Below are 23,009 nucleotides of genomic sequence, written 5' to 3'. Positions count from 1 at the left end.
TTAAGAAACAGTGAGGGAGTGGACTTAACTTGTACACTACTAAAGGCACTGACTAAGGAGTTTTAACGTGTCCTGCTGTATCCTGGATGCAAGGACCCTACACTACATTAGGGAGAGTCTTGGTTTGTTGGACAGGTAAAACAAGGCTGGATCCTGTCTGCTGAACAGGCATGGCTCCATGCACAAACTGAAGGGGGCTTTTAAGCATAGAGGATGCTCAGGACTGAGTGTTGCTCCTGGCTCTTCTGGGAAAACCTAATAGCATTGTAAATAACAGATCAGGAACCCAGAACCCTGGATTGTAGAGTAAAGCTTTTTGGGTGCTTTGTTTTCATGAAAGAATAGCTGAGACATTTCTCCGTTTCAGACGAACCAGAGGGGTTATAAAATTGCCTTTTTAAGTAAGGAGGTAAATCCCTCTAGCCCCATCACAGACTCCAGAGACTGCTTCTGTTTCCTAGGAGGGGAGGCAGCACTCCCAACACTGCCCCCTGAACACATAACTCCATTAGGGAATAGGTGTTGATTTCAAGTTGTTTTTCTAATTCAGTCTCAAGAGAGCTACCACAGGGGTAGCAGGTAGCATGGGGAGAGGAGTCTTGGATGTAAACTGAAGTTGTTTATGATGTTTGAAAATGGCACACTGTTGTGATATCAACCCCATTTGGGAAGGGATTCACGCGCTGTAGTGCAGTCAGTGCTGTGGAGTAGTAGAAGAGCTGTGTCAGTGGATGGGTGAGACCAAACTCATAGTGTTAGAATAAAGCAGGACAACAGCTCTTTCCTAGGGGGAAAGAAATCATCTAGTTTATACCATCCTGTTCTTAATGGAAAGTGGTTTTGGTACAACCAGTTCTTGCTTCAATTTTAGGAAAAAAGGACTCTCTTAGTTTGCTCTTGTCTTTAAGGTAAAGACCTTTTAACTACAAAAGGAAACAAGGTAGCTGCAAATACTGGCACTTCATTTTTGAATTGTCAAATTCGGCATTCTGGATGAATGTCTTTCTTGCTCTGCCATTGCAAGCTACACAGGCTACTGGCTGGCTCCTGTGGCTGTGCTAAGTACAGAAGTACAGTACACATGCCTTAATGTTGGTAATTTTACGTGATTCTAGGCTGAAGCTGCAGGCTGGGGTGAAGAAGAGGAGTTGAACTGGGAAGATGATACTAACTGGTAATGGGACTGAAAGAAACAAAGGCAATTTATGGTGTGTTGGATTCTGTAAGAGAAGTCGCTGCTTCCCCAATACAATGGATAAGTACCTCAGCACTGCTTTTGCCAGAAGGCAGGCACTTGCTGGAGCAGCCAGCAAGATCCTGTGGGGCCCGATCTCTTGCAATGGATGCTCCTTTCCAGTCTGTGCCAAAAACTGCAGGGGTGAGGCCTGCACTCAAGCAATACGCCCAGCCGTGGTGCGCGCCACTGCTACCGGAAAGAGGAATGGCGTGATGGGTGTGTTGGTCCTAATGTGCTACTGGAGGCCAAGAGCGGTGTAAGCGATTGTTCCAGAACTCATCCCTGCTCTGAAAAACTGATGACAATAAATGAAAGTCACATCGAGTTCCTTGGTTAATGTGCCTTTTTCTTTTTTTTTTTCTTTTTTTCAGAAAAGTAAAGCTCTTAGAAATGGCTCCTAAGAGATGATTTTTAAGATGAATGTACAGTTTACTCAACTTATTTATTTCTGTTTATATAGTTCTGTCAGTGGATAGCATAAGAGGTGCTAGGAACCGTGCAGTGAAGGACCACTGAACACAAACAGCTTAAGCACTGCATTCTTTCTGCTCTTAACTGTGACCAGTAAAGATTATTTTTAAAAGATATGCATGGAGTGGAACCAGCAGCAGAGGTATATTCAGAGAACAGTATAGAGCCTTAAATTGTTATTTTTGAGTGTATTTTAAAAATAAAATAAAAACGCCTACTCTGGTCACCTGTACATGACAGGAACAAAGGTAACTGTTACTTCTACAACAGATTCAAACATCTTAGTATTCAAAATACAATCTCATGAAATGTATAGCTTGCTCTTCTAAGCTACTGCATGGTGATAAACATTTGCAATATACATAAGGACAGTTCATGCACAACAGTGTCCATTAAAATATCAGTCCTTCCACCCAGTTATTATGAAAGATGGGCCAACATCTCACACCTCAGTTCATTTTGGCACATTAACTGAGACCCAGCAGTACAGTAGAGCATCCCCTGTGTCACAGTTTTTTCTTCTCCAGCAATCATGGTACAAAGGCATCTCTTCCCTCAGAACAGGGAGTTGAGCTGTTTTATTGTCTCTAAAACCTGCTGAGCACCTTACCGTACACTGTCTCTGAGGACAGCTATAGCTGTATGTAGAGCCTCCAGTTTCACTGCAAGCCAAGCAGGGGGTGACCCTTTCCGGAGCAGCAACTTCACAGCCTCCACTGCCCCCTCCATCGTGCCGACTGCTGACTTATACTGCTCCTCAGAGGGTGAGTGACATGCTCTTTTTGCCAGAGGCTGCAGATTTAAGTAAACATGAGACATCATTTATAATGCTCTACATAAATGATCAGTCTTCATCCAAATGCAAGAAAACGCCTGATGGAGAAGAGCTGCAAAAGACTCCCTTGCCTTGTGCGAGTTCTTGCTGGCTGGCAGGCAGTACAGAGCATTCAGGTATAGTATTAAGGGGCAGGAGTGCACAGGACCTTTTTTTCTTAGAACATGGGAGGACAGCAAGACCATCTTGAACCGCTTTAGATACTTCCCAGAACTGACAGAAATCGACAATAGAGCCCAGACAGATTAAAGCAGTGCACATACCTCTCCTGTTGACTCCAGTTCTCCATCCATTTTCATAAGCTGTGCACTGCAGGTAATCCTTTCTTGCTTCACGCGTTCTGTTCGTGCTTCTGTTGTCTCTTCTACTTGCCTCGTCTAGGGAGAAAGCCACAGGAGAGGTAATTAAACCAAGGCAGCATTACCAACCGTCATAGGCTCAATTTATATGCCAGAACAAAGGGGAGGGCGGAGAGATCTTGATGTGCTGTTCAAAGTGAATCTAATTTCTCACACACTCTTCTGAGCAAGAGATTGAAGTTATCTACAACTTCGGTGTAGCATGACTGACTGTTGGTTCTTTTGCTAATTATCTGCTTGTCAAAAACTGTTTGTCCAGATAGCCCTGCATTAGGTTACAGCATGATAAACACCCCCCCTTTCCCCTTGTCTATATTCTGCATGCATAGCCATCTGGTCTTAGAAAAATTTTTCTAACATACAAAAAGGACTAAGGCATTTCATACATATCCATTTAGCTTTCAGAAACTGATCCAAGAGAAACGGGAAAGGAAATCACACAAACCAAATGATGAAATCCCTGTCTTTTAATAGGTAACTTCTCTGCTTAGAACAATAATTGTGCCATTTAACCATTTATTTTGTTCAAAGAGGGAAAAGCAAAGCATTTAAATCAAAGTTGGGAAGTACTCTAAGAGCAGCATGCATAGGAATGGCAGTTGTTAATTCTGCTGATTAAAGCAAGTAGAAAAGTTCAACCAGATCCCAGTTAACAGAACAATTTATTTTAAACTTACTTATTTTATCGCCATACAGATAATGCAGGTGTCAACATAGACTGCGTACTGCTTATAATGGATGTGTACAACATCAACTAAGAAAGCAGTAAAATGGTTCAATAACATACATACCTTAGCCAGAAAACTAACAACTTTGTTCTTAGTTTCTTCAGAATTAAGGCACTGAGGAACAACATCTTCATGGCTTGTTTCCTGTCAAAATTGTTGAGTAATAATTGTTTAGTACATTCATATTAACAAAGGAATAAACAAAGTAAAAAATGTTTCTGTGACAGTCCCTTCTCTGTTGCAACCAATGCTCAATCTTCCTTCACTTCCAGCTCCTGACATAACTTACAACTCATTAGCCCTCATCACTTTTGATGTGCAATAGCATCTGTAATACTGAGATCCAAATCAGTCAGTGAAGAGCAGCAAACATTTAAGACAGGAGAATTTCTGTACAACGTAAGTTAACAGTGCCAAATGCATGCATCCAGAGTTCTGCTATGCTTACCTCTGCAAAATGTGTGAATGCCTCCAACGCGTGCTGATGAATCAGCCAGGTCTGGTCAGCTAGCAGCGAAGCAAACAAACATGACAACTGGGGTACAACTTGCCTCTGAAAGAGGAACAAATATCTGTCAGTTCCACAGAGTTAGCTGTGCATATCTTACCATCATGATTTATTATTAAAGAATCGCTCTGAGGTCAAGGGACAGGTTTGTGAAATGCAAGAGTGCTACTGCCCTGTCTGGCAAAAAAAAAAAAATAAAAAAACCCCACACTGTAAAGGAGGTGACATGTTCTGTTCTTTCTTCTTGGAGGTTCAAATATCAGTCCTTTCTAACTGGTGAGAAGCAACAAGCAAATGAATAAACCAACCATCTTGCATGCACTCAGCATGTCTCAATGAAAAATAAAACTGCCATCGACCATTAATAATTCTCCAAGATGATTATGCCCTGGCACTCCTGTATGTATTTAATGAACTTGATCCTTTAACTTTATATTTAAATAAATAGCATATCTTTTCATCAAAAGACTGAAGACTATTTCACTAAGGCCACAATTATATTTACCTGTGCTTCTTGTGGTATAAACACCTTTCCCATAGAAGAGAGAAAATCCACCATTGCTAGACGAACGTGATCTGGGGGATCCAATTGGAAAAGGGAAGACTGCAGTGCAAATACCTGCAGAAAACAAACCCCAGCAAAGCTACATCAAACAGTTTGCAGGTGAAAACTGTTCTGTCTCACCTTTAAATCTGAGGACATTGATTTTAGAAAACTGGACTGAAAACAAAAGGAAGCATGCTACACCTTGAATAAAACTAGCTAGGATAAAGCTGCAGTGTGCATTTTAGAAAGAAATTCACATGCTCTATAGCATATCCATGTATCTCAATTACCTTACACAGTAATGGAATTCTCAAAAGCACTGTTAACCGAAGTGCTATATACTTGGTTTAAAGACCAGGAAAGTAATAAAGGAAGAAATAAAATCAGGAACCTCCATGTGTTAAGAGAAGGCCAGACCATGAAATAACTCATTGGAGATTCAGTAAATCACAGAGAACTTGGTTTTCATGAAGTAAATTATTCATAAGAAGGTTTTATTTTGTTTTTTTTTTTACCTGAGTAATCAGTTGGGCATCTAATGCTTGGATAAAAAATTCCAAAAGGTGAAGCAATAAACACAGTGTCTGCTGGAGACATGGCTCATCTGAGACCTTCAACAAATCACAAGATAGTAGTAACACTGCATTTTAGCTTATGGAATAACTACTTAAGAAAGAATTTAAAGCTACAGTAGCGTTCCAAAATTCTTAGCCTAACTTCACACACATAAGCCAACACATCATAAGCAGCAGAAGAAAGTATTAAAATAGTCATATCAATATTTCTAGGTAGTCATATTTTACAAGACCCTTTACTTTGATTTTTATTAAGAATATTTCTATCCCTCATCTCCTCCTACTCACTAAAATAAGCAGCTAAAGGTTATCTGAACTATTTCTTTGTACTTCCCAGTTGCCAAATGTCTTCACAGAATGGCTGAGGTTGGAAGAGAGCTCCGAAGGGACACATTATTGGCTCTTCTTCACCCCCACTCTCAAACTTCCTTTTTTAATCTGGAGTAAGAACCATGACAATCCTTTTCCTTTACTGCAGCTGCAGACAGGTATACAGTCGCAAGGGAATCACCTTACCCCCTTGTTCTCAAATATGGGAGGAAGATTACTGGCTCATTGGGTTTTCATGTGCTAAGCTATGTGCGAATTAAATCACCATGAGTTTTGTTCACATGCTAATGAACATTTAAAATAGGCCAAATCTGTAACTGTTATGAATCAAAATGAGGTATTTCAGACTTCTCCTTAAGCAAGTCTGAATCTGACACTGAGTAAAAGATGGAGTAACAAGGAGCCATATATGTAACATTCAGGCAAATTCAAACTCCACTCCACAGAGCACGTGCCTGCCTAATTACATAAACCAGCTGACAGCAGATGGGCAGCACAGTTACACTGTGCTTTACAGAAATGGTCCAATAGAGGTAAAACAACTTAGTAACAAACACATGATGAAACAGCACTATCCTCTCAAAGACATGCTGCTTTCACTATTGCAGCCGCAAATTCCCTTACCTGCTTAGCCTGGAGAAAAGCCCAGAACTGACCAAGCACTCCCAAGACAGATGCCTGAAGTTCTGCCTCCAGAGCATCACCAGCAAAATTGCAGGCAACCAGCAGGACAGAAAGGGCAGTATTCTAGTAGGAAAAAATGTCTAAGTAAAACCAAAGACACCTACATGTAAAACAAACCAAAACCCCAGGCTCATATTAAACATCTAAAATGATACAAGGTGGCAAGAAGCCCAGTGTGCTTTGTCAGCTGTACAGTACAGCTAATCCACCAGGCCACTGGCCAATAAAGCTTCCAAAGCAAGGAAACCATCCGTTACTTCTGTGAGTTTCACACGCTGCTGTAGTCATTAGCTGCATTGGCAGGTGAAAGCTGGCAGCAGATCCTTCATGTGGAAGCCTCTGTTTTCTCACACTCCTTCGCCAAAGAGACCAGCGAGCATCTTTCAGATTTGATGCCGCGTAAAAACAGCCAGAACTTTAAAACTTAAAAGTAATTGTATGACATAGTATAAATCAGAAATTCGAAAGAAAAATACATCTGCTCACCCAGAGAGCAAACAACCACCAGAATAACACAAGACCCCCACTGTCACCCTCGGAGTAGAGGGTCCTATGGTGCTGTGTACTAGAAGAAAACATTAAAATGAGAGTTCTTGCTCATGCATATGCCAATTAAGCATGGAAAAAAATCTGTGCAACGCACAGAATAGAACTGAGGTGACAGCAACAGAATCCTTATAGCTTGGAAATCCAGAGTTCACACATTTTTACAAAGAGAACGAAATCTCCTTTACCACAGGTCGGAGCTCTCCCAAAGCACGCCTGCTGTTCAGCCATCGCCTGCACTGTGCGAGCCCTGCCACACAGAGCTGACAGGCCACTCGTTTCCTAAGATCAGGATTCAGGGCCTTGAGGGATATGTGGTGCCATACAGCCAAGTTCTCCACCTCTTCTGGATGAAACTTATGAGCAAATTCTACCTGCAAAGAAAAGTTAATAAGAACTAAATAGACCACAAGACAATTTGGTAATCTCTCAGAAAGGTGAGAAGCCAAAATGCACTACTAATTTGCTTTAGAAATATTACATGAAAAAAATTGCGTAAAACCTTTCATTTAAATAAAATCAACTATTTATATAACCTTCTAGAACTGCCACCTCCCTTGTCACATATAGGACATCAGAATGATTAAGCAACTTATTCTTTCAGCCGCTTGAAGCAATGGCCCTAGCAAGTAGAAGAAAGAGCTTTAGCCTCTCTGAGGTATAGAGAGAGGCACTGACAGGGAAGGATAGTTCTCTTTATATCTGGTGACATGAGAACACTCATGAATACCAGTTGCAGATGCAATGACAGGACATACAGTTTCAGCAAATCTGGGAGATGTGCCATTTTCATACTTAATCAAAGGATAGACTTCATTGCCGTTCAGTAAGACCACTCTTGGAAAGGTGTATGTGCCTTTCTTGTTTTAAGGAGCACATCTGCGTAAATTAGGATCCACTACAACAAAGTAATAAGAAGTACAATATCAAGTACAGCAAGCGAGCACCCAACATCTTATCATTTCTGAAGAACTGAAAGAGGATATTTTAACACAGGCTACTGATTCAGATCTCTTCTCCTAAAGACAAAAGGTGCTGGTGCTATACTTGCCTGATGATCTGGAGCCATCAAGAACAGCATACGCTTCAGTAGAACACCCAAGGCAGAGACCTGGTAACAGTCACTGGGCCAAGACTTTATCTGAATTAGGATAAAAGGGTGATGCATCTAATTAAATTAAGGAAAAAAATCACCACTCAGCAAATGAATTCTATACAGAATGTTCTGAGAATTGCTCTGTGGGATCACAGCAGTAACACTTTAAATAAAACAATGCAGGACATGTTGGAAATACTAGGCATATTATATATTTTCACAGTATTGCTTTTGCTAATTAGTAACCCAATTTGAAGAATTAAAATAGTCTCCATTTGGATTTGGAAAAAAATTAAATTCCTGTCTTCAGTCATTTAGAAAGTTTGCCAGTAGAACTAGGATTAAAACTGGTGCCAAATTGCAGACATCACTGGTTCTTACCAAGTGGGCAATCACAACAACATGGTGAGCGCACAGTTCAGCTGTTCCATAGCTGGAATGTGAGAGACAGAAGATTGTGAGTCTGTACTTCATACTCTTTTACAGACTAAATATTACAAATCTTGTCTGAGAGATGGCCATTTCCTTTAACTATTTAAACTTGATATGCACAGACACAACTTACTTGAGAGAACCATTCCAGAAAACAATTATTAAATAATAGAAAAGGTATGTTCCCCTTACTTGCATGAATGTAAAACTGGCTAAGCCATTTCTGCTCCTAATTTTCAAAACATGCTCTGTATCTGAAAAGAATCCAATTCTGGCATAATTTTGTCTTTAAAAAAATCTCTCTCAAGGAATTATGTACAACAACAGAACTAACTGGATCTGTGAAAATCCTGCTTGACCTGTAATAAAAACATCTTACCGGGCAAGGAAGCACCACGAGTCCATTGCTAGCAGAGATGTGATCATACTAGAACTCAGCACGGCATCCAGCAGGGCATACTCCTAAGGAGAAAATATATATGTAAATTCATGCAGAAACAGACTTCAGGCCTACTATTTTTACTCCACTAATTAACATAAAACCTAATAAGATTTTCAGCTTATCCAATTTAAAATGTTTTAAGAACTCATTTTCATACTCTATATTCAGCTACACCATCAAGCAAGCAGCTAAATGTTTAGTTTTCCATACTTTCAATGTACATGTACATTCATTTCAATGGGATGAGGATCCTTCACTTTTCAAAACATTTCATCATGTGCATTCCTTCTTCGCAAGGCAACTTTTATGAAAAAAAATTATTTTTTTCTAAACTAATGTATTGCCAAATTTCTTGCCAGCTTTATTGGCAGCTTACCAAAAACAGAATAAAACCTCTTCCTCTTTTACGAACACAAATTTTACCTGAATGAGGAATGTAGCATTCATAAAAAAAAACAAACCTAAATTAGGGTTGTAATTTTTATGACAGCTCTTAACTTTATAAAGGATTACATTTAGCTAGAGGTTCTTTTGTCTATGTGCGGTAAAAAGTGAAAAGCTTTTCAAACATTATATAACATTAATCAAAGCCCAGAATACTCCTCTGAAGTAGAAAAACTCGCTTACTACCATTTTATGGTATGTTCTTAGCTGGAATTGCAACAATGTAATCTACTCTAAATATTAAATGCCATTTTATTACTTCATAGTATAGACTAACAAATCCAGGTAAATTTAATACAAATTGAATGCTGCATAAAAGAAAGCACTGAACTTTTAGAACAACTTGATCTCCCCCCCTCCCAAAGAAGATAACAACCACTGAGTTTGTCAAGAACTTGTATGCAGCTTTATTTTCCCCTTTCCCACAAGTGACATTTGCTCTATAACTGAACTCCAGTCATGTAACTCTATCACGGCTGTTTTCTACAGAACCACTTCATAGCTAAGCATCTCTTTAGAGCTAGATCGTTAGAAAGAACTCATTCTTTTTTAAAGAGCACCTATGCATCACAACAGCTGAAGAGATGATAAGCAAAAAACAATCTTACCAGCTGAGGAAAGTGTGATGGGAGTGTGGAGGCAATGAAGGAGCACAGGTGGACACAGACATAGTGATAAAGGGTGATGGGAACTGCTGGCTGTCCTGTACTGATCACCTCTGGCAAACAAACAGGGAGAGAAAGCTCGCCAGCACATTGCTGGAAACTGAAGAAGAGAGCTGAAAACAAAGACAGGCTGCAAGGGTAAAAGAAAAACAAAGAAGGGGGGAGGAAAAAAAAAAAAAAGAAAATGAAAAACTGTTGGGTTACAGATATGCAAATCCTGCAAGCAACACCTGTACTACAGAATCTTTGTCTTTGACCAGAAACAATAGTAATAACTTCAGTGCTTTTACACTAGATTTATGTTCCTGACTTCCTTCCTCTTTTACAAATACATGTGATTATTAGAGGGTTCAGGCATAAAAATGCAAGATTTTAACTTACTGAAGTATCCACAAATTACATACATATCTCTCTTCTTATCCTGGAAGTACTCTAAATACCATTCCTTTCCTGAAAAAACAGACATCTCTGGCTCTGTATCCTTCACTCCTGAAGCACTGAATGTCAGATCCTGTTTTTCTCAGCGTAACGATGTAAATCCATAGAGTCTGACAAATTTTACAAGTTGGTTGCAAAAGAAACCCCAGCTGCTGAGCTGTTTGCCTGTATAGACTGATTGCTGTGGGGAAGAACTACAACAAAAACCTTTTTAGTACCTTTTTCCTGTGTTCCAGAGAGTTTGCACTTCTTCAGGCTGAGAAGACAGCTTGTCCATTATGGTAATCAGGATGAGACACTGGGGCAGCTGCTGCTCAGGAGGGAGACCTGTAGAAGTGGTTTTTTCACACGTGATGCTGGCTGCCCTGGTAAATATCTCATGTGTGTAAATTGGCTTTTAAGCAAGTGACAAACAATGAACAACTGGTGAAACATAGAAGTTCCCAGTCAAAACAATCAAAAATCACTTATAGACACAGCTGGGAAAAAAGGAACATTTCATCATGAACATTGTGTTTGATGTGAAAAATAAATGCAATGACTATATCAGGTAAAATCTAAAATATTCCAGTTCTGAACTGTCACTGCAAGATGCTGCAAAGGTGTTACAATCTGGATGCCTCATGCTTCCAGTCTGCTTGAAAGCCCTGGATGCCTCAAACACTGAAAACAGTTTTCTTCTAAGTGTGTCAGGATAACCACAAGGCCAGAGTATGCATGTGGGAAAGAAGTCAGCCAGCTATCTCAGAATTATGACATGTTGGTCAGGGCAGCAACTGGGGACAGGGGCATGATATAATAAAAAGCTGATCATTTTCCAGTTTGAAGGCATTCTACTTTTCACAGAAAATACTTAATTTGGGAAAAAATAGCTGTCTTCCCCCACCAACAGAATAGCAGAAAAATGTCAGCCTACTTTGAAAGTTTGTAGCAAATGTGGATTGAAATTATTGAAAACAGCAGAATTGATAGGATTTCTGTTAATCAGATTAATATTGAAATTATTGCGAGTACTTCAGAAAAGATGCATTCAACAGCAACATGAACTATCTGTTACAGAATTCATCTAAGTTAGCATGCAACTGGCTATATCATAGTACTTACAAACGAATTACAGACAAGCAGTACAGAACATTGCTTGTGGTCCAGAAAGTCAAAACATCAACCCTGATCCCTTAGAGATGCTTACATAGTACTATAGCAGTGGTAGCTGTATTTTAAACCCACCTAACTTTTCACTTAACACTTGCTCCATAAAAGGGCTAAAGGGAAGAAGCTGGTTGATGAGAGGGTCCAGAGTCACAAGAAAAACCCGAGATATTTCATCTCGATGAACTTCTGAGATCTCTGGAGCATAGAGACTGGGAGGAAATTTGCTGAGGGGAGACAAAAAAAAAAAGTAGTTAAATATTCTCAGTAGCATTTTCAGTAACATCACTTTTCAAAAGAACTACAAAAAGGTAAATTCATTATTTCCTTGTTATTGTGAAATAAAAGACAGAAAAGGTTCCCCATTTTAGAATATCTATTATAGCCTGAGAATTACAACTCTGCATTCAGCCTTTAAACTAAGCATCACAATCCAATAGTTTACTAAACGTTGAAAGAAAACCTTACAAGTTCAAGGAAAATGCATGTAAAATACATAACATATATAAGAATATACTGAATCACAAAAAAAGTTAAGCAATGAAAAGCCAAGAAAACACCTGTATACACAATTTGACAGTCATAAATGTGATAGCACTAATTTAACACATGATACTAATAAAAGGGTACCACAATTTCTTTGAAGAGAAAAAACCCCTGGGCAATAAAAGAAAGAAGTGATATAAGAATAAAGCAAAAGAGATCATGAAATGAAAACCACCTACTCTTGCAGCTTATAAAGTGACTGTTAAAACGCTACCTTCCTACACAAAAATTCTGCTCAGTTTTGCTGAGTGAATAAAAGTTTACAACCTTCCACTTGAGAAAGATCTACAAGGTAAGTGAAGTTAGAAGAGGAAACTTGTAAAAAAATATCCACCCAGTCTTGCAGTGAAACATGTAGTGAAGTCATGCACGAATCTCACCACAGAACCTGGTTTCAATTCCAAAAGAATGGCTGAAATCAGCCCTCTATTATAAAGTCCACTTTCGCCTATTCTTTCCCCACTATTGCAGCAAATAGAACAAAACTTTCGAAAGAAAAATGATAAGCTGCTTGCAGGCTGTTATGCTTTACAAGCATAACATTAAAAAAATGTTTGCTTCCGGGAGAACTAGAGAGTCATTTTGTGAGATTTCACAAGATTATAAACACAACAGTAAAGCTATGAAAAATTCCAGGATACTCTGTTTCTGATCCTCTCTCCCTTTAGGACAAATGTTTCCATGCTTTGTTTTAAAGTAGAAACAATCTATCAAATGTTGCTGCTGACACCTGCATTTAGTCTTGGATTTTTTCTTTCACTAGAATTTAAGACAGAAAAAAAAAAAGAGCGTATGGCTGTTTATTTATATATGAAACAGAAAGGAATTATTAGGGAATGGTAATTCGGAATTGCCTTGACTCTGCACAATTTGAATAACATCATGCTACCGTTTATTTCAAAGTGGAAGGTACACTGCTGGATTGCTCTGTTTTAGCTCTGCCTAACTGCTTCATCGCAAGGTGACCGAAGGGCAAATTGTACCCTCAAGAATTTTGATATTAGGAACAAGAATTTTCAAAAATGAACTTGCATAAATAGACCCAGTGTCCAAGACAATCAATCTGCATATTCTACACAAAACTTGTTAAGAAACATTGACATAAGTAATTGCAACAAAGTTAGTGGTTTGTCAGTATCGGACACTCACAGCACTGATCAAGAATGAGGTTAAGGTAACTAGCATCACACAAAAATGCCCAATTTACTAAAAAAATATTTTAGATTTCTGTGCATGAAAAAAGAAAGCAACAGCTCTGGAACAAGAACTGTATTTTTACATCTCAAAATACCTGTAACTTTAAGAATGCAATATGGAGATGTTATTAAGATGCTATCAATAATCAATTATTTGTACTTCACTTACCTGTATATCTGAAGAAAGAGCTGATGTAACTGAGAACATGAATCAGAGAAGAAAGAAAGAAATTCCTGCAAAAGCCATTAATGTTGAATGGTACTTTTAATATAAAATACATGATTAAATACACTTTCTTTCTGTTCTGCTATATTGGTGTGTAAAGTACCGTTAAGTTCTAATAATCCACATCACAAAGCAAGTGCAAAGCAAAGAGTAAACAAAGTATTCCTAAGATTAATTACACTACATGTATATATTTTGTATATACAATTCATTTACATTTGTATAGGTAAATATACGTATGTATACGTATATACATTCAATTACACTTATAGACTTACTTAAAAAAATTGGTAAGTACAGTTGTAATAGCCATAGAGAGCTGCAAAAATCTGAAGTGGTCTCATATGTGCTGTAAGGCTGTTTCATCCTGTTGCAATGCTATTCATTTTGTGCCAAAAAAAAAAAAAATCAACAACAATAACAAATCATCTCCCTGCTTTTACCCCATGGGACAGAACAGATGCAGAATGCACTGTTACTTCTGTTCCTAGAGAGCAAAATTTTTTCACGTACATTCTTAAAATGGGTAGATTTACAGCATCTGATCCTCTCTCCCTTTAGGACAAATTAATAATGAGAAAAATAAAACACAGCAACAAAATGAAAGGGCCAGGAAAAGAGCAGGAAGTTAGCATCAGGGCTAACAACAGTGCGTGGGCATTTCTTCATATTAATGCCACATCATTTTCAATTGTTGAAACAAGCAACAATTCTGAAAACTTGGCAATTGGTGTCATCTGCTTAATTCTTCCAGATAAAGTTACTATTGCATTGACTTAAAGCTGCCTTAAGGACTGGACCTCTCCTACCAACTCCTCAGTGACATTGCTTGTAACAGCTTATTATTCTTGTTTGGGTTTCAGTTCAATCACAGCAGTAATCCTGCTTAGGCTTGTGAGTATATACAGGTGGAAAAACTACAAGAAGGTTATGCATGGATGTTACTTATACCACCCATATGGTATGGTCATAAATTCTTAAGATATTATGCAGTATAAAATTATTCCATTTGCAGACTAGAGGCTTAAATTTAATACTAACATTCAAGTATTAAAATTAAAAAGAATTCAAGTATTAAAACCTACCTTGGTGTAGTGTACAAGGGAATTAGCAAAGAACCTGCACAGTTTGACTGTCTTCTGGAACAGCCTGAGGTCAGTGCCCTCCTGTCCAAAAAAAAACAGTTCTAAAACTTAAGATACAGAGTAATTACAATAAAAAAGAAAGTTAGATTGCTAACAATGTTCAAAACCTATTTCAAACTTGATTCTCTACAGACTCTGCAGCTACGGGGGAAAAACTTTAAAAATTTTCAGTATGCCTCAACATTTTTATAGCAATATTCAGAATTGAAATGCCATCTTTTGATTGAGCTTAGGATATTGTCAGTTTAGGAAATAAAAAGAATTCCCATAGAGTATGGTGGAAACTAATTTTCAGTGCCTCGCTGAAACATCCCCAATCTAAACAAAGTTATGGGCCTCATTTTCAGGTGATTTCAAAAGAACAAGGTATTCTGCCTACCACATGAATTCAAACAAACAAACAAACAAAAACCCAAAACAACCACAAAACCAAACCCCAAACCACTCCAAGCAATAATACAGCACAAAGAATTTATCCTCCTCAAGTTCAACAGCAGCTTTGGGAGCTTTTTAATTCACCTGTATGTCTGACATCTTCATTTGCTCAGCCAGTTGCAAACAGGAGTGAAAAGAAAGAAGAGTGTCCTTGCACAGGCCACTGAGGATGTCACTGTGTTTCAGATGGCACTGCAGCAGAGAATGATGCTTCAGGCTTTGCCTAAAAGACAGGAATCAGATATTTAATTGTAAGAAGTGATCATGCAATGTGTTAGTACAAATCCAAATAACTAATTCTTCTATTTAGGCTTTTATACAACACTAATTGGTGCAATATCCATGTACACCGAAACCCCAAATTTAGAGAGAACAACCCTCTTCATAGCCACAACTGAAACACAGAGGAGATGCAGGATGAAAGCACAAGACAGCACAACTCAAGCCAAAAACACCTACAAAACTGCAGGTTAGACCTCTTAAGATTATTTATTCAGGCAACAGTGTTTCAAATTTTATTCTGCATCATAATACAAAGTCAAGCTTCTATTACTTTTCATGCACGATTCGTGACTACCTTCACTGACAGTGCCTTTAATACTACTTACTAGCTAAATTTCTAAATTAAATTTCTAAATTTACTTACTAGCTAAATAGCTAAATTGAATTCTGCAATCTCAATTTTATTTGAAACTCTGAACATAAAGCTATTGAAACACTGGTTATTTAAAATTACAGTCTGTTTGTATTACAATAAAATCCAAAAAGTTAAATGACATACTTGATTATGAACTTCCATGTATTGGCGTGAAGAGCATGATCCATACTGGAAATGACAGAGCATATCTCCAGCACAGTGTGGATTACTAACGAGGAAATAATAACAGCAACAGCTGAGTTAAATCAGATTCATGAATTCACAGCTATGCTACTCTCCTAGGAAAACAGCAGCAATCACAAGCACTACAGAATACCACTGCTTGACACTGAATCAGGAAAATGGCTCAGTGCTGCTCCTTTCTTACAAGCCTACATAACATGCCCCATCCCACAGAGAATGTTTCAGGAGAAAAATGGAAATATTTCAAACTTCAAAATGCTGTCTTCTGAAAGGCTGGTCAAGACAGCAGGAACCAAACATGCTCAGAACCCAGTTTTAAAAATTCAGATGACTCTCTATAGAAAAAAAGACTGAGCAAGACTAAAAAAAGTGTTAGATCCACATATACCTGACACCATATCTGTGATATTATCTTCAGTAGAAGCAGAGCCCAAGGAAATCATATCGAGTAGTTCCATCAGCTGCTTCTGAAGAGAGTAAGTTTCCTTGAACATAGCTTGTAGGAGGTCAGAAATCAAGTGCAGATGCCCACAGTACACTGATTCACTGTCCTGTAGGAAATGGGGTAGAAGAGGTTTTAAAAAAAAAAAAAAGTTCAGGAATCACAGCCTGATTTTTCATATGCTGAAAATACTGAGAGCGTTGTCATACATTTCACTGGAAAAAAGAACAAGGCATAGACATACCTACTTTAAGTGAATACACAGCCAGATCTGTAGCTTCTGCTATCAACCCATTTGCTAAATATAAAATGCTGTTCACCTGCAGCATCATCAACAACTAATGAAGTCTGCCTGGCTCTAGAGAATTTAGTGGGCTTTGGATTAGGCCTCAATGTATGAACCTAAGTTCATATTTCTGAATAAAATGGTACAATGTTAGCAACAAAGGAAGCAGCATTCCAAATATTTCCCAATACTTTCAAATTAGAATTGTTAGATAAAGGTGCGGCACCTGAGTTTGAGTCCTGACATGGAAAACTGATGTAAACATTCCCACAAGAAAGACAAATTGAAAGGTGAAAATGAAGGCCAACCAAAAGCTATTGTGTCCTTATGATAACCTCCTTTTTTTTTTTTTCACTGCTCTAGAGGGAATTACTGTTCCATCTGAAAATCCAGATCTGAAACTGATACACTTTACTCATCGTAACCAACATAAAGACCCTAATCTCAACTTTCAATCCACTTTGGAACTTGCATAGAAATAAGGTAAGTAGCACCATTTTGGTAATCATTTGTAGCTCTGAAAATACCGCAGCTATCAGAAGTGCACAGATGTCACAGAGAGCCTACATTCATAAGCAAAATGTTCCATTGACACTGATGGAAAATATGGAAATAGCACAGTCTGTGCCTCTCACTACCAGGTCCGATTTGCTGGGCAGACAGCTGAAAAATCATCTTTGTACTTGTGCACTAAGTACAATCTGTAAACTATTTAACAACTAAATTTAAATTAAAAAAAAATATAATTTGACAACATTATTTCAAAATAGGATCTTCTTACAAAATAAGTGTTTCCTAAAGGCCAACCACTATAAGAATTTTTCTCCTAACACAAACCTACCTTGCAGTGTGTAAACGTGTTCTTTATTACATAAAGAACCGAGGATGGAAGGGTGCGGATACTCTCCAGAGGCACACATTCTTGCAGTGTGCAGACGTATCGTACACAACCAGTCAGTGTTTCCAGCAGTTGCACCATAGTCTTAAAGCAAGAATAAACAACAACAATCAATGTTTTTCACTCCTGCAATAATTTCAAAAGCATCTTTTCTTAGCTGAATTGCACCTAGATTTTTACGGCATTTAAACTTCACTGCTATTTGCATAAATAAGTAGTTTGTTAAAAGATGAATGAAGCTCCGTAAAATAATATCAAGCAATTCCAGAGCTTTTCTCCAATACCATACACTCTTTGAAAGCTTCATATTTCTTTTGACTACTGTTCTCAATTAGGAAAAAAATTAAAACTCAGAATTAAGTGACTGTATAAACAGGTGCCAGATTCACTCATTAAATATGGAGAATCACATTCCATTAGCATTAGGAACTTAAGCAGAATTTGACTTTTTTTTAATTATATGATTAGCATCACATGCTAGATCAAATCATTCACAAAATGTTAATTGAACTTCAACTGCAAATGAAGATCAAATTACACCTGGTTAACATGTAGCTGGCAAAAATATTCTAAAAACCTCTTAATTGTTCAAGTAAAATGAAAGAATAATGTAAACACAGGACTTGCCTGTAGAAGATTCCTGACAGTGCTGCATAACTCTGTATTCTGGCTGGTTAATCCTTTGGCCTCACTGGATAATTCATACATCAAGTTATCAAATACCTGTAGAGTCTGTCAGAACAAAACAAAACTTAAATATTTTGTTTATAAACGTACACAGGCAAATAGTAACACCATTCTATACTTGCTTGCTTCCTTGGCATGGAGTAATGGGCTACTGAGATAACTCACAGAAGAAAAACAACGCTTTCTAGCATTTGAATCATAAAGCTTGATATATCAAGAAGCAAAAACTGTCTTATGATTTCCCAAATTATAGACAGAAGCTATAGTAGCTGTTACTTTTTCTAAAATCTGTTAGTAAAACAATCTTCCCAGCTAATTCACTTTAAATATATACCTCATTCTACCAAAGATTTTTACTTGGTTAAAACCACATCATTTTAAAAGGATTTTTCATTTTGTCTTTGGAAATGTGGTTTTTTTTGTTGGAGAATGATCATTAACATTTTGAATACATTAAAAAAAAAGTCTATGACATACAAACAACAATAATTTCTACTTTAGTTGAGGTCCTTGGTTATTTGATGAGTGTTACTGCTGAGACTGCAAAGACATGAGGTGCTTCCAGGCACATGCAGGATACTACATAAACTGGTATGGTACAGCAAACTTTGTTCAGGATATGCCTGTTATGAGGCATTTTTCTTGTAATCTCCAAAATTTGCCACAGGACTTAAAATAAGGGAAATGGAAATCAAGTGGCCATTTCTACTAGCTTCTTAAAATGTAGAAGCTGAGGCCTCAAACTTAAATCAGTAATTTGGCACTGCTTTACTTCAGTTAAAATGCAAGCAATGAAGAATTTTAATACAACTACAGCACAACATTCTCCATCATTTAATCAAAATAAGAGAACATGCATTAAGCCAGTATGGTCTAAAAGTTTATTCACAATTTTCACAACATTTATTAATGATATATGAGTATTGGGTTCTTCAGTTTATTTGTCCTGAGAGGCTACCTCTGTAAAAATTCTTAAACTTAGCCATTTTATAAAAAGCCCAATCTTCTCAAAAAGAAATAAAAAACAATTCCATTACTGACTATAGAAAGCAGAACATTGTATGTTCCATCCTCTCCTCATTATAAAGAATGGGAACAATCACAGAAACAATCCAACACAAAACTGTTAAAACTTTTAAAGCGTAAAATTTTAATTTTGAGTTTTGTATCCAAAACAATAATTATATTGTGTGACTTCAAAAAAGAATCACTGCATTCTAAGCATGTTTTAGCACCGGACTGACTGAAAATTCGATACTTAATTGAAGCCGTCATACCTTAGGTAATACTTTTGAGAAAAAAGTTTGTTCCAAATCTGCAAGGCTGATATGGGGCAAAAACATTTCAGTCAGGATCCTCAAAACACCTGGAAAGCAAGACATTTAAACATTACAGAAAACCAAGGTGTGATTATCAGAAATATGTAGCAACCTACCAGATGAAACAAAGAACTGCATCAAGCAGAAATAGATCAGGTATTTGATTTTGAGAGGCAACATAACATTTGCCACATAGGCATTATCTGAAAAATCAAGTAACAATAACAGCTCGAACATGCATAAACCCATCAATAATAGCACCACACCTGACTACACTTAGCTGAAGGTTGAGCACAATTGTTTGCCCATGGAACTAGAATTTTCCATATTCCAAACTGCAAATAGTTGCACATTTAATGTGCTCATTGACACTAATATGCAACTTAACAGTTAATGTTAGCAAGACACCTCAACAGTTACATATCAGCCTTATTTTCTTATCGCTATCACGTATTACAAGAGTTTTGCCAACTGTAAGATAATGGCCAAAAAGACAATAAGATACAATATGAAAAGCACCCTTCTTTCAAGTACCTAAAAATCAGTAGTGAGAAGGAAAAAGCAGCCTTACATGCATAGCTTATTTATGGGCTTTTATAAAGCTTATTCAACATGCAATTTGTGTAACGTGCAAAGTCCAGCAGGATTGCTGAAGACTGTGAAAGTCACTAGTTACTGCGTAAGTATTTTTAAGTAGTGCAGAATTTATAATGCAATTGCAATACAATGATCCATAGGAAGAAGAGGCACTTCTTGGTCACTACTTACGAATATGCTCAGTCCAGTCTTCAGACTCTTGATACATAGAGTAAAAATGTTAAAGAAACTCAAGCTCGTTCTGCCATAAAGTTTATCTTTAACGCATCTGCAGAAATCACGGTGACTTCTCTCACTCTCTCATGTACACTCCATTCATCACATGAAATTGGCAGGGATGCTCCATAACCAATGCAGGCAGATAAACCTCAGTACCCGCACAATCAGCACAAGCATTTCTACAATGTATTGGGAGAGTAAGTCTTGGGAGTTTTTTTGTCTGGTTGGTTTGCGCGGGGAGGGGGTGGGGGGGCGGGGGTGGTGGTGTCTGGGGGGCGTTATCTACAGCGCTAAATGAACCACACGCTATTTTCTACCGTCAGATCTTTTATTTCAGCGAAAGGCTGTACTCATTTCCAGTGAAATACCCGGCACCCAGCTTTTCCGTCCTTTGTCAGCCCCTTACAAAGGTTGCCCCGCTTCCCCTCCCCACGGATTTTTTGCTTGAACAGTGCAAAGCTGAAGGAGGAACACCCCCACACACCCCCCCCCCGCCATTTCGGGGTGCCTCCCCACAGCCACCCAGCAGCCGAACCGCCCTCCCGGGAAGGATATAAGAAGCCGGGGCAGGACGGCGGGCAGTTCCCGGCGGCAGAGGTCCCAGTCCCAACCTCCCAGCTCTTGCAGGAGCAGCTCGGGATCTGTTTGGGACATGGCCCCGGCTCTGTTCACCTCACGGCCGGGCAGCGGCGGGAAAAAGTTACCTCCACTATCCCAGCAGCCTCCGCGCCGCTTTTTCACCGCGGGGCGCGCATGCGCTTAGCGAAGCGGAAGGGGCAGGCGCTCCACGTGGGAGAAGCGGAGGGCGAGCGCGACCGGTAACCGGGGGTTGGTAGGGGCACCGGGGAGGGTAAACCGGGACTGGATCCCCTTGCCCGGCCTGCGTGCTTCTAGCTGGGGCGCAGGGGAAGGGAAGCCGCCGTGCGCGTTGTTTTTTCGTGTTTGAAAGGCGAGGTTTACCGGAATAAGTAGCTACCCTAATTTCCCTGCACGTACGTACATTACGTGAGAGATGTGGTCACTTGTTAACACTGTCTTGTCGTGAATTTAAATGTTTAGAAGGTGGTTGGGTGGAAGTTTTTTTAATGAAAATTAGGATGCTACAATTACACGGTTTGTTTGTGCTAATGTTTAGCAATTAATGATATGTAAAACTATTTACTCTTATTTCCAGAAGCAATTCTTCCGGTTAATTGGCAAAACATCTGACATCCTACCTGTAACGCACTCTTCCCCGTAGCGATAACTACATAAAAACATCCTCTAAAAAAAAAAAAAAAAGAAGAAAAAATAAATCTTTGTATCAGCATCACTCTTAGATGAGTGTTACTGGCTGTAATAAATCAAGCTGACTTTTTTTTTTACTGTTATTCCTGAAAATGGCTTTTCGATTTAATTTTTGTATTGATGAAAATGAAAGCAATGAACCAGAGGCTCATGACAAGATGTGCTTTCCAAAATGCAAGCAGGACTCCATAGAAAAGAGCAAGCAAACCCCTGATACAGCAGCAGACCCCAGCCTGAGGCTGGGAACTGAGAAGCACCAAGAGGAAATGCTGTCAAAGACAAAGTTCTGCTTTAAAGCTGCCAAAGAGCACAGCATACCCAAAGATCTCGACAAAGTATTGGAAAATAAAGTGATGGAAACAGTATCAGGCCTGTATTACATCAAGATGTCTGTAGTGGAAATGATGTGTTTGGATGGAGCCGACAGAGAAGGCATCGTGTCCAAAAGCGTTTCTTCTCACTCTGACCTCATCCCAGGAGTCTATGAGGGAGGACTGAAAATCTGGGAATGCACCTTTGATCTCATAGACTACTTTTCTGAGGCCAAAATACAGTTTACCAACAAGACTGTATTGGATCTTGGCTGCGGGGCTGGACTGCTGGGAATAGTTGCTTTAAGGGGTAAAGCTGAAAAAGTCCATTTTCAGGACTACAACAGCACAGTGATTGATGAAATAACCTTGCCTAACGCAGTGGCTAACTGTACAAACAAAGGCAGCAGGATGGGCAGTGGAGACAACAGAACAACTAGCAAGCCTCCTTCAAAGAGGCCCAGGAACGCAGAGTGCTTACCTGATGTGCTCACCAAATGCAGTTTTTTCTCTGGGGAGTGGTCTGAAGTCAGCCGGCTCCTGTTAAGCAGCAACAAACCCTTTTCAAAGTATGATATAATTCTCACCTCTGAGACCATCTATAATCCTGACTACTACAGTGCTTTGCACAATACCCTGGCTCAGCTCTTGGATAAAAATGGCCGTGTGTATTTGGCAAGCAAAGCACATTATTTTGGGGTTGGTGGTGGTATCTACCTCTTTGAGAAATTCATTGAAGAGAGAAATGTGTTTAGGACCAGCATAGTTAAAACAATTGATAAAGGACTGCAGCGATGTATTATGGAAATGGCCTTTAAAGATTCCAGTTAAATTTAACCACTGGTCCTTCAAAAAATATCTTAAAGACACAATGTTTTAGTCCTTATATCTCTTTGCTTTTTTCCTCTGTTGATTTATTCTAGATGCTCATTACTGAAGTGTTTGACAAATTCTGATGCCTGACTAGAAGTGAAGGACTCTTCTGATTCTGGTTTTGCATAGAAATATAGAGTTCTGCTTAAACCAACATCTGTTTATGTCTATTAATTGTCATTTATATGTAACTAAAAATTAAGCAAGTCACTGTC

The 23,009-nt window shown here is 38.6% G+C and overlaps 3 protein-coding genes across 6 annotated transcripts in view; 2 read left to right on the top strand and 1 right to left on the bottom strand.

Moving 5' to 3' along the window:
• Positions 1-4,604, top strand: part of SCYL3 (SCY1 like pseudokinase 3) — a 21,226-nt gene extending 16,622 nt beyond the window's left edge. The window contains exons 14-15 of the mRNA XM_069789806.1: positions 1,116-4,300; positions 4,423-4,604. Coding sequence (XP_069645907.1) covers positions 1,116-1,178 — 63 coding nt within the window. The 3' untranslated portion in view covers positions 1,179-4,300; positions 4,423-4,604. The remainder of the gene's footprint in view (positions 1-1,115; positions 4,301-4,422) is intronic.
• On the bottom strand, positions 2,262-21,048 carry FIRRM (FIGNL1 interacting regulator of recombination and mitosis). The gene is made up of 24 exons (XM_069789805.1): positions 20,879-21,048; positions 20,276-20,315; positions 19,466-19,554; positions 18,129-18,233; positions 17,445-17,585; positions 16,264-16,426; positions 15,816-15,900; positions 15,119-15,257; positions 14,540-14,620; positions 13,398-13,462; positions 11,565-11,713; positions 10,556-10,664; positions 9,843-10,029; positions 8,728-8,810; positions 8,298-8,349; positions 7,868-7,961; positions 7,009-7,190; positions 6,215-6,337; positions 5,201-5,296; positions 4,644-4,757; positions 4,079-4,183; positions 3,694-3,774; positions 2,807-2,920; positions 2,262-2,500 (listed from the first exon to the last, which is right to left on the bottom strand). The coding sequence occupies exons 1-24, from the start codon at positions 20,975-20,977 to the stop codon at positions 2,315-2,317; spliced, it is 2,682 nt and encodes an 893-aa protein (XP_069645906.1). The 5' UTR covers positions 20,978-21,048; the 3' UTR covers positions 2,262-2,314.
• METTL18 (methyltransferase 18, RPL3 N3(tau)-histidine) lies at positions 21,009-23,009 on the top strand. 4 transcript variants are annotated; one of them, XM_069789807.1, is made up of 2 exons: positions 21,009-21,141; positions 21,498-23,009. In XM_069789807.1, the coding sequence occupies exon 2, from the start codon at positions 21,703-21,705 to the stop codon at positions 22,750-22,752; it is 1,050 nt and encodes a 349-aa protein (XP_069645908.1). In that variant the 5' UTR covers positions 21,009-21,141; positions 21,498-21,702; the 3' UTR covers positions 22,753-23,009. The 4 variants fall into 4 exon arrangements, with proteins under 4 accessions (XP_069645908.1, XP_069645909.1, XP_069645912.1 ...); XM_069789808.1 differs by having other exon boundaries at positions 21,092-21,151; XM_069789811.1 differs by having other exon boundaries at positions 21,097-21,141; positions 21,501-23,009.

The sequence above is a fragment of the Haliaeetus albicilla genome, chromosome 8, assembly GCF_947461875.1.
Source record: "Haliaeetus albicilla chromosome 8, bHalAlb1.1, whole genome shotgun sequence".
In the NCBI taxonomy this organism is placed as follows: Eukaryota; Metazoa; Chordata; class Aves; order Accipitriformes; family Accipitridae; genus Haliaeetus; species Haliaeetus albicilla.
Note: the sequence above shows the minus strand (reverse complement) of the source record. Positions and strands in the feature narration are given on the sequence as shown.

Excerpts from the sequence above, each read along its gene's own strand:
- FIRRM (XM_069789805.1), bottom strand. The coding sequence starts at position 20,977 with ATGTCCCAAACAGATCCCGAGCTGCTCCTGCAAGAGCTGGGAGGTTGG. Across the intron at positions 15,258-15,815 it reads ACATGGAAGTTCATAATCAA|GCAAAGCCTGAAGCATCATT; the intron begins GTATGTCATTTA and ends CCTGTCTTTTAG. Across the intron at positions 7,191-7,867 it reads GGCTCCAGATCATCAGGCAA|AATTTGCTCATAAGTTTCAT; the intron begins GTATAGCACCAG and ends CTTTGCAGGTAG.
- METTL18 (XM_069789807.1), top strand. The coding sequence starts at position 21,703 with ATGGCTTTTCGATTTAATTTTTGTATTGATGAAAATGAAAGCAATGAA.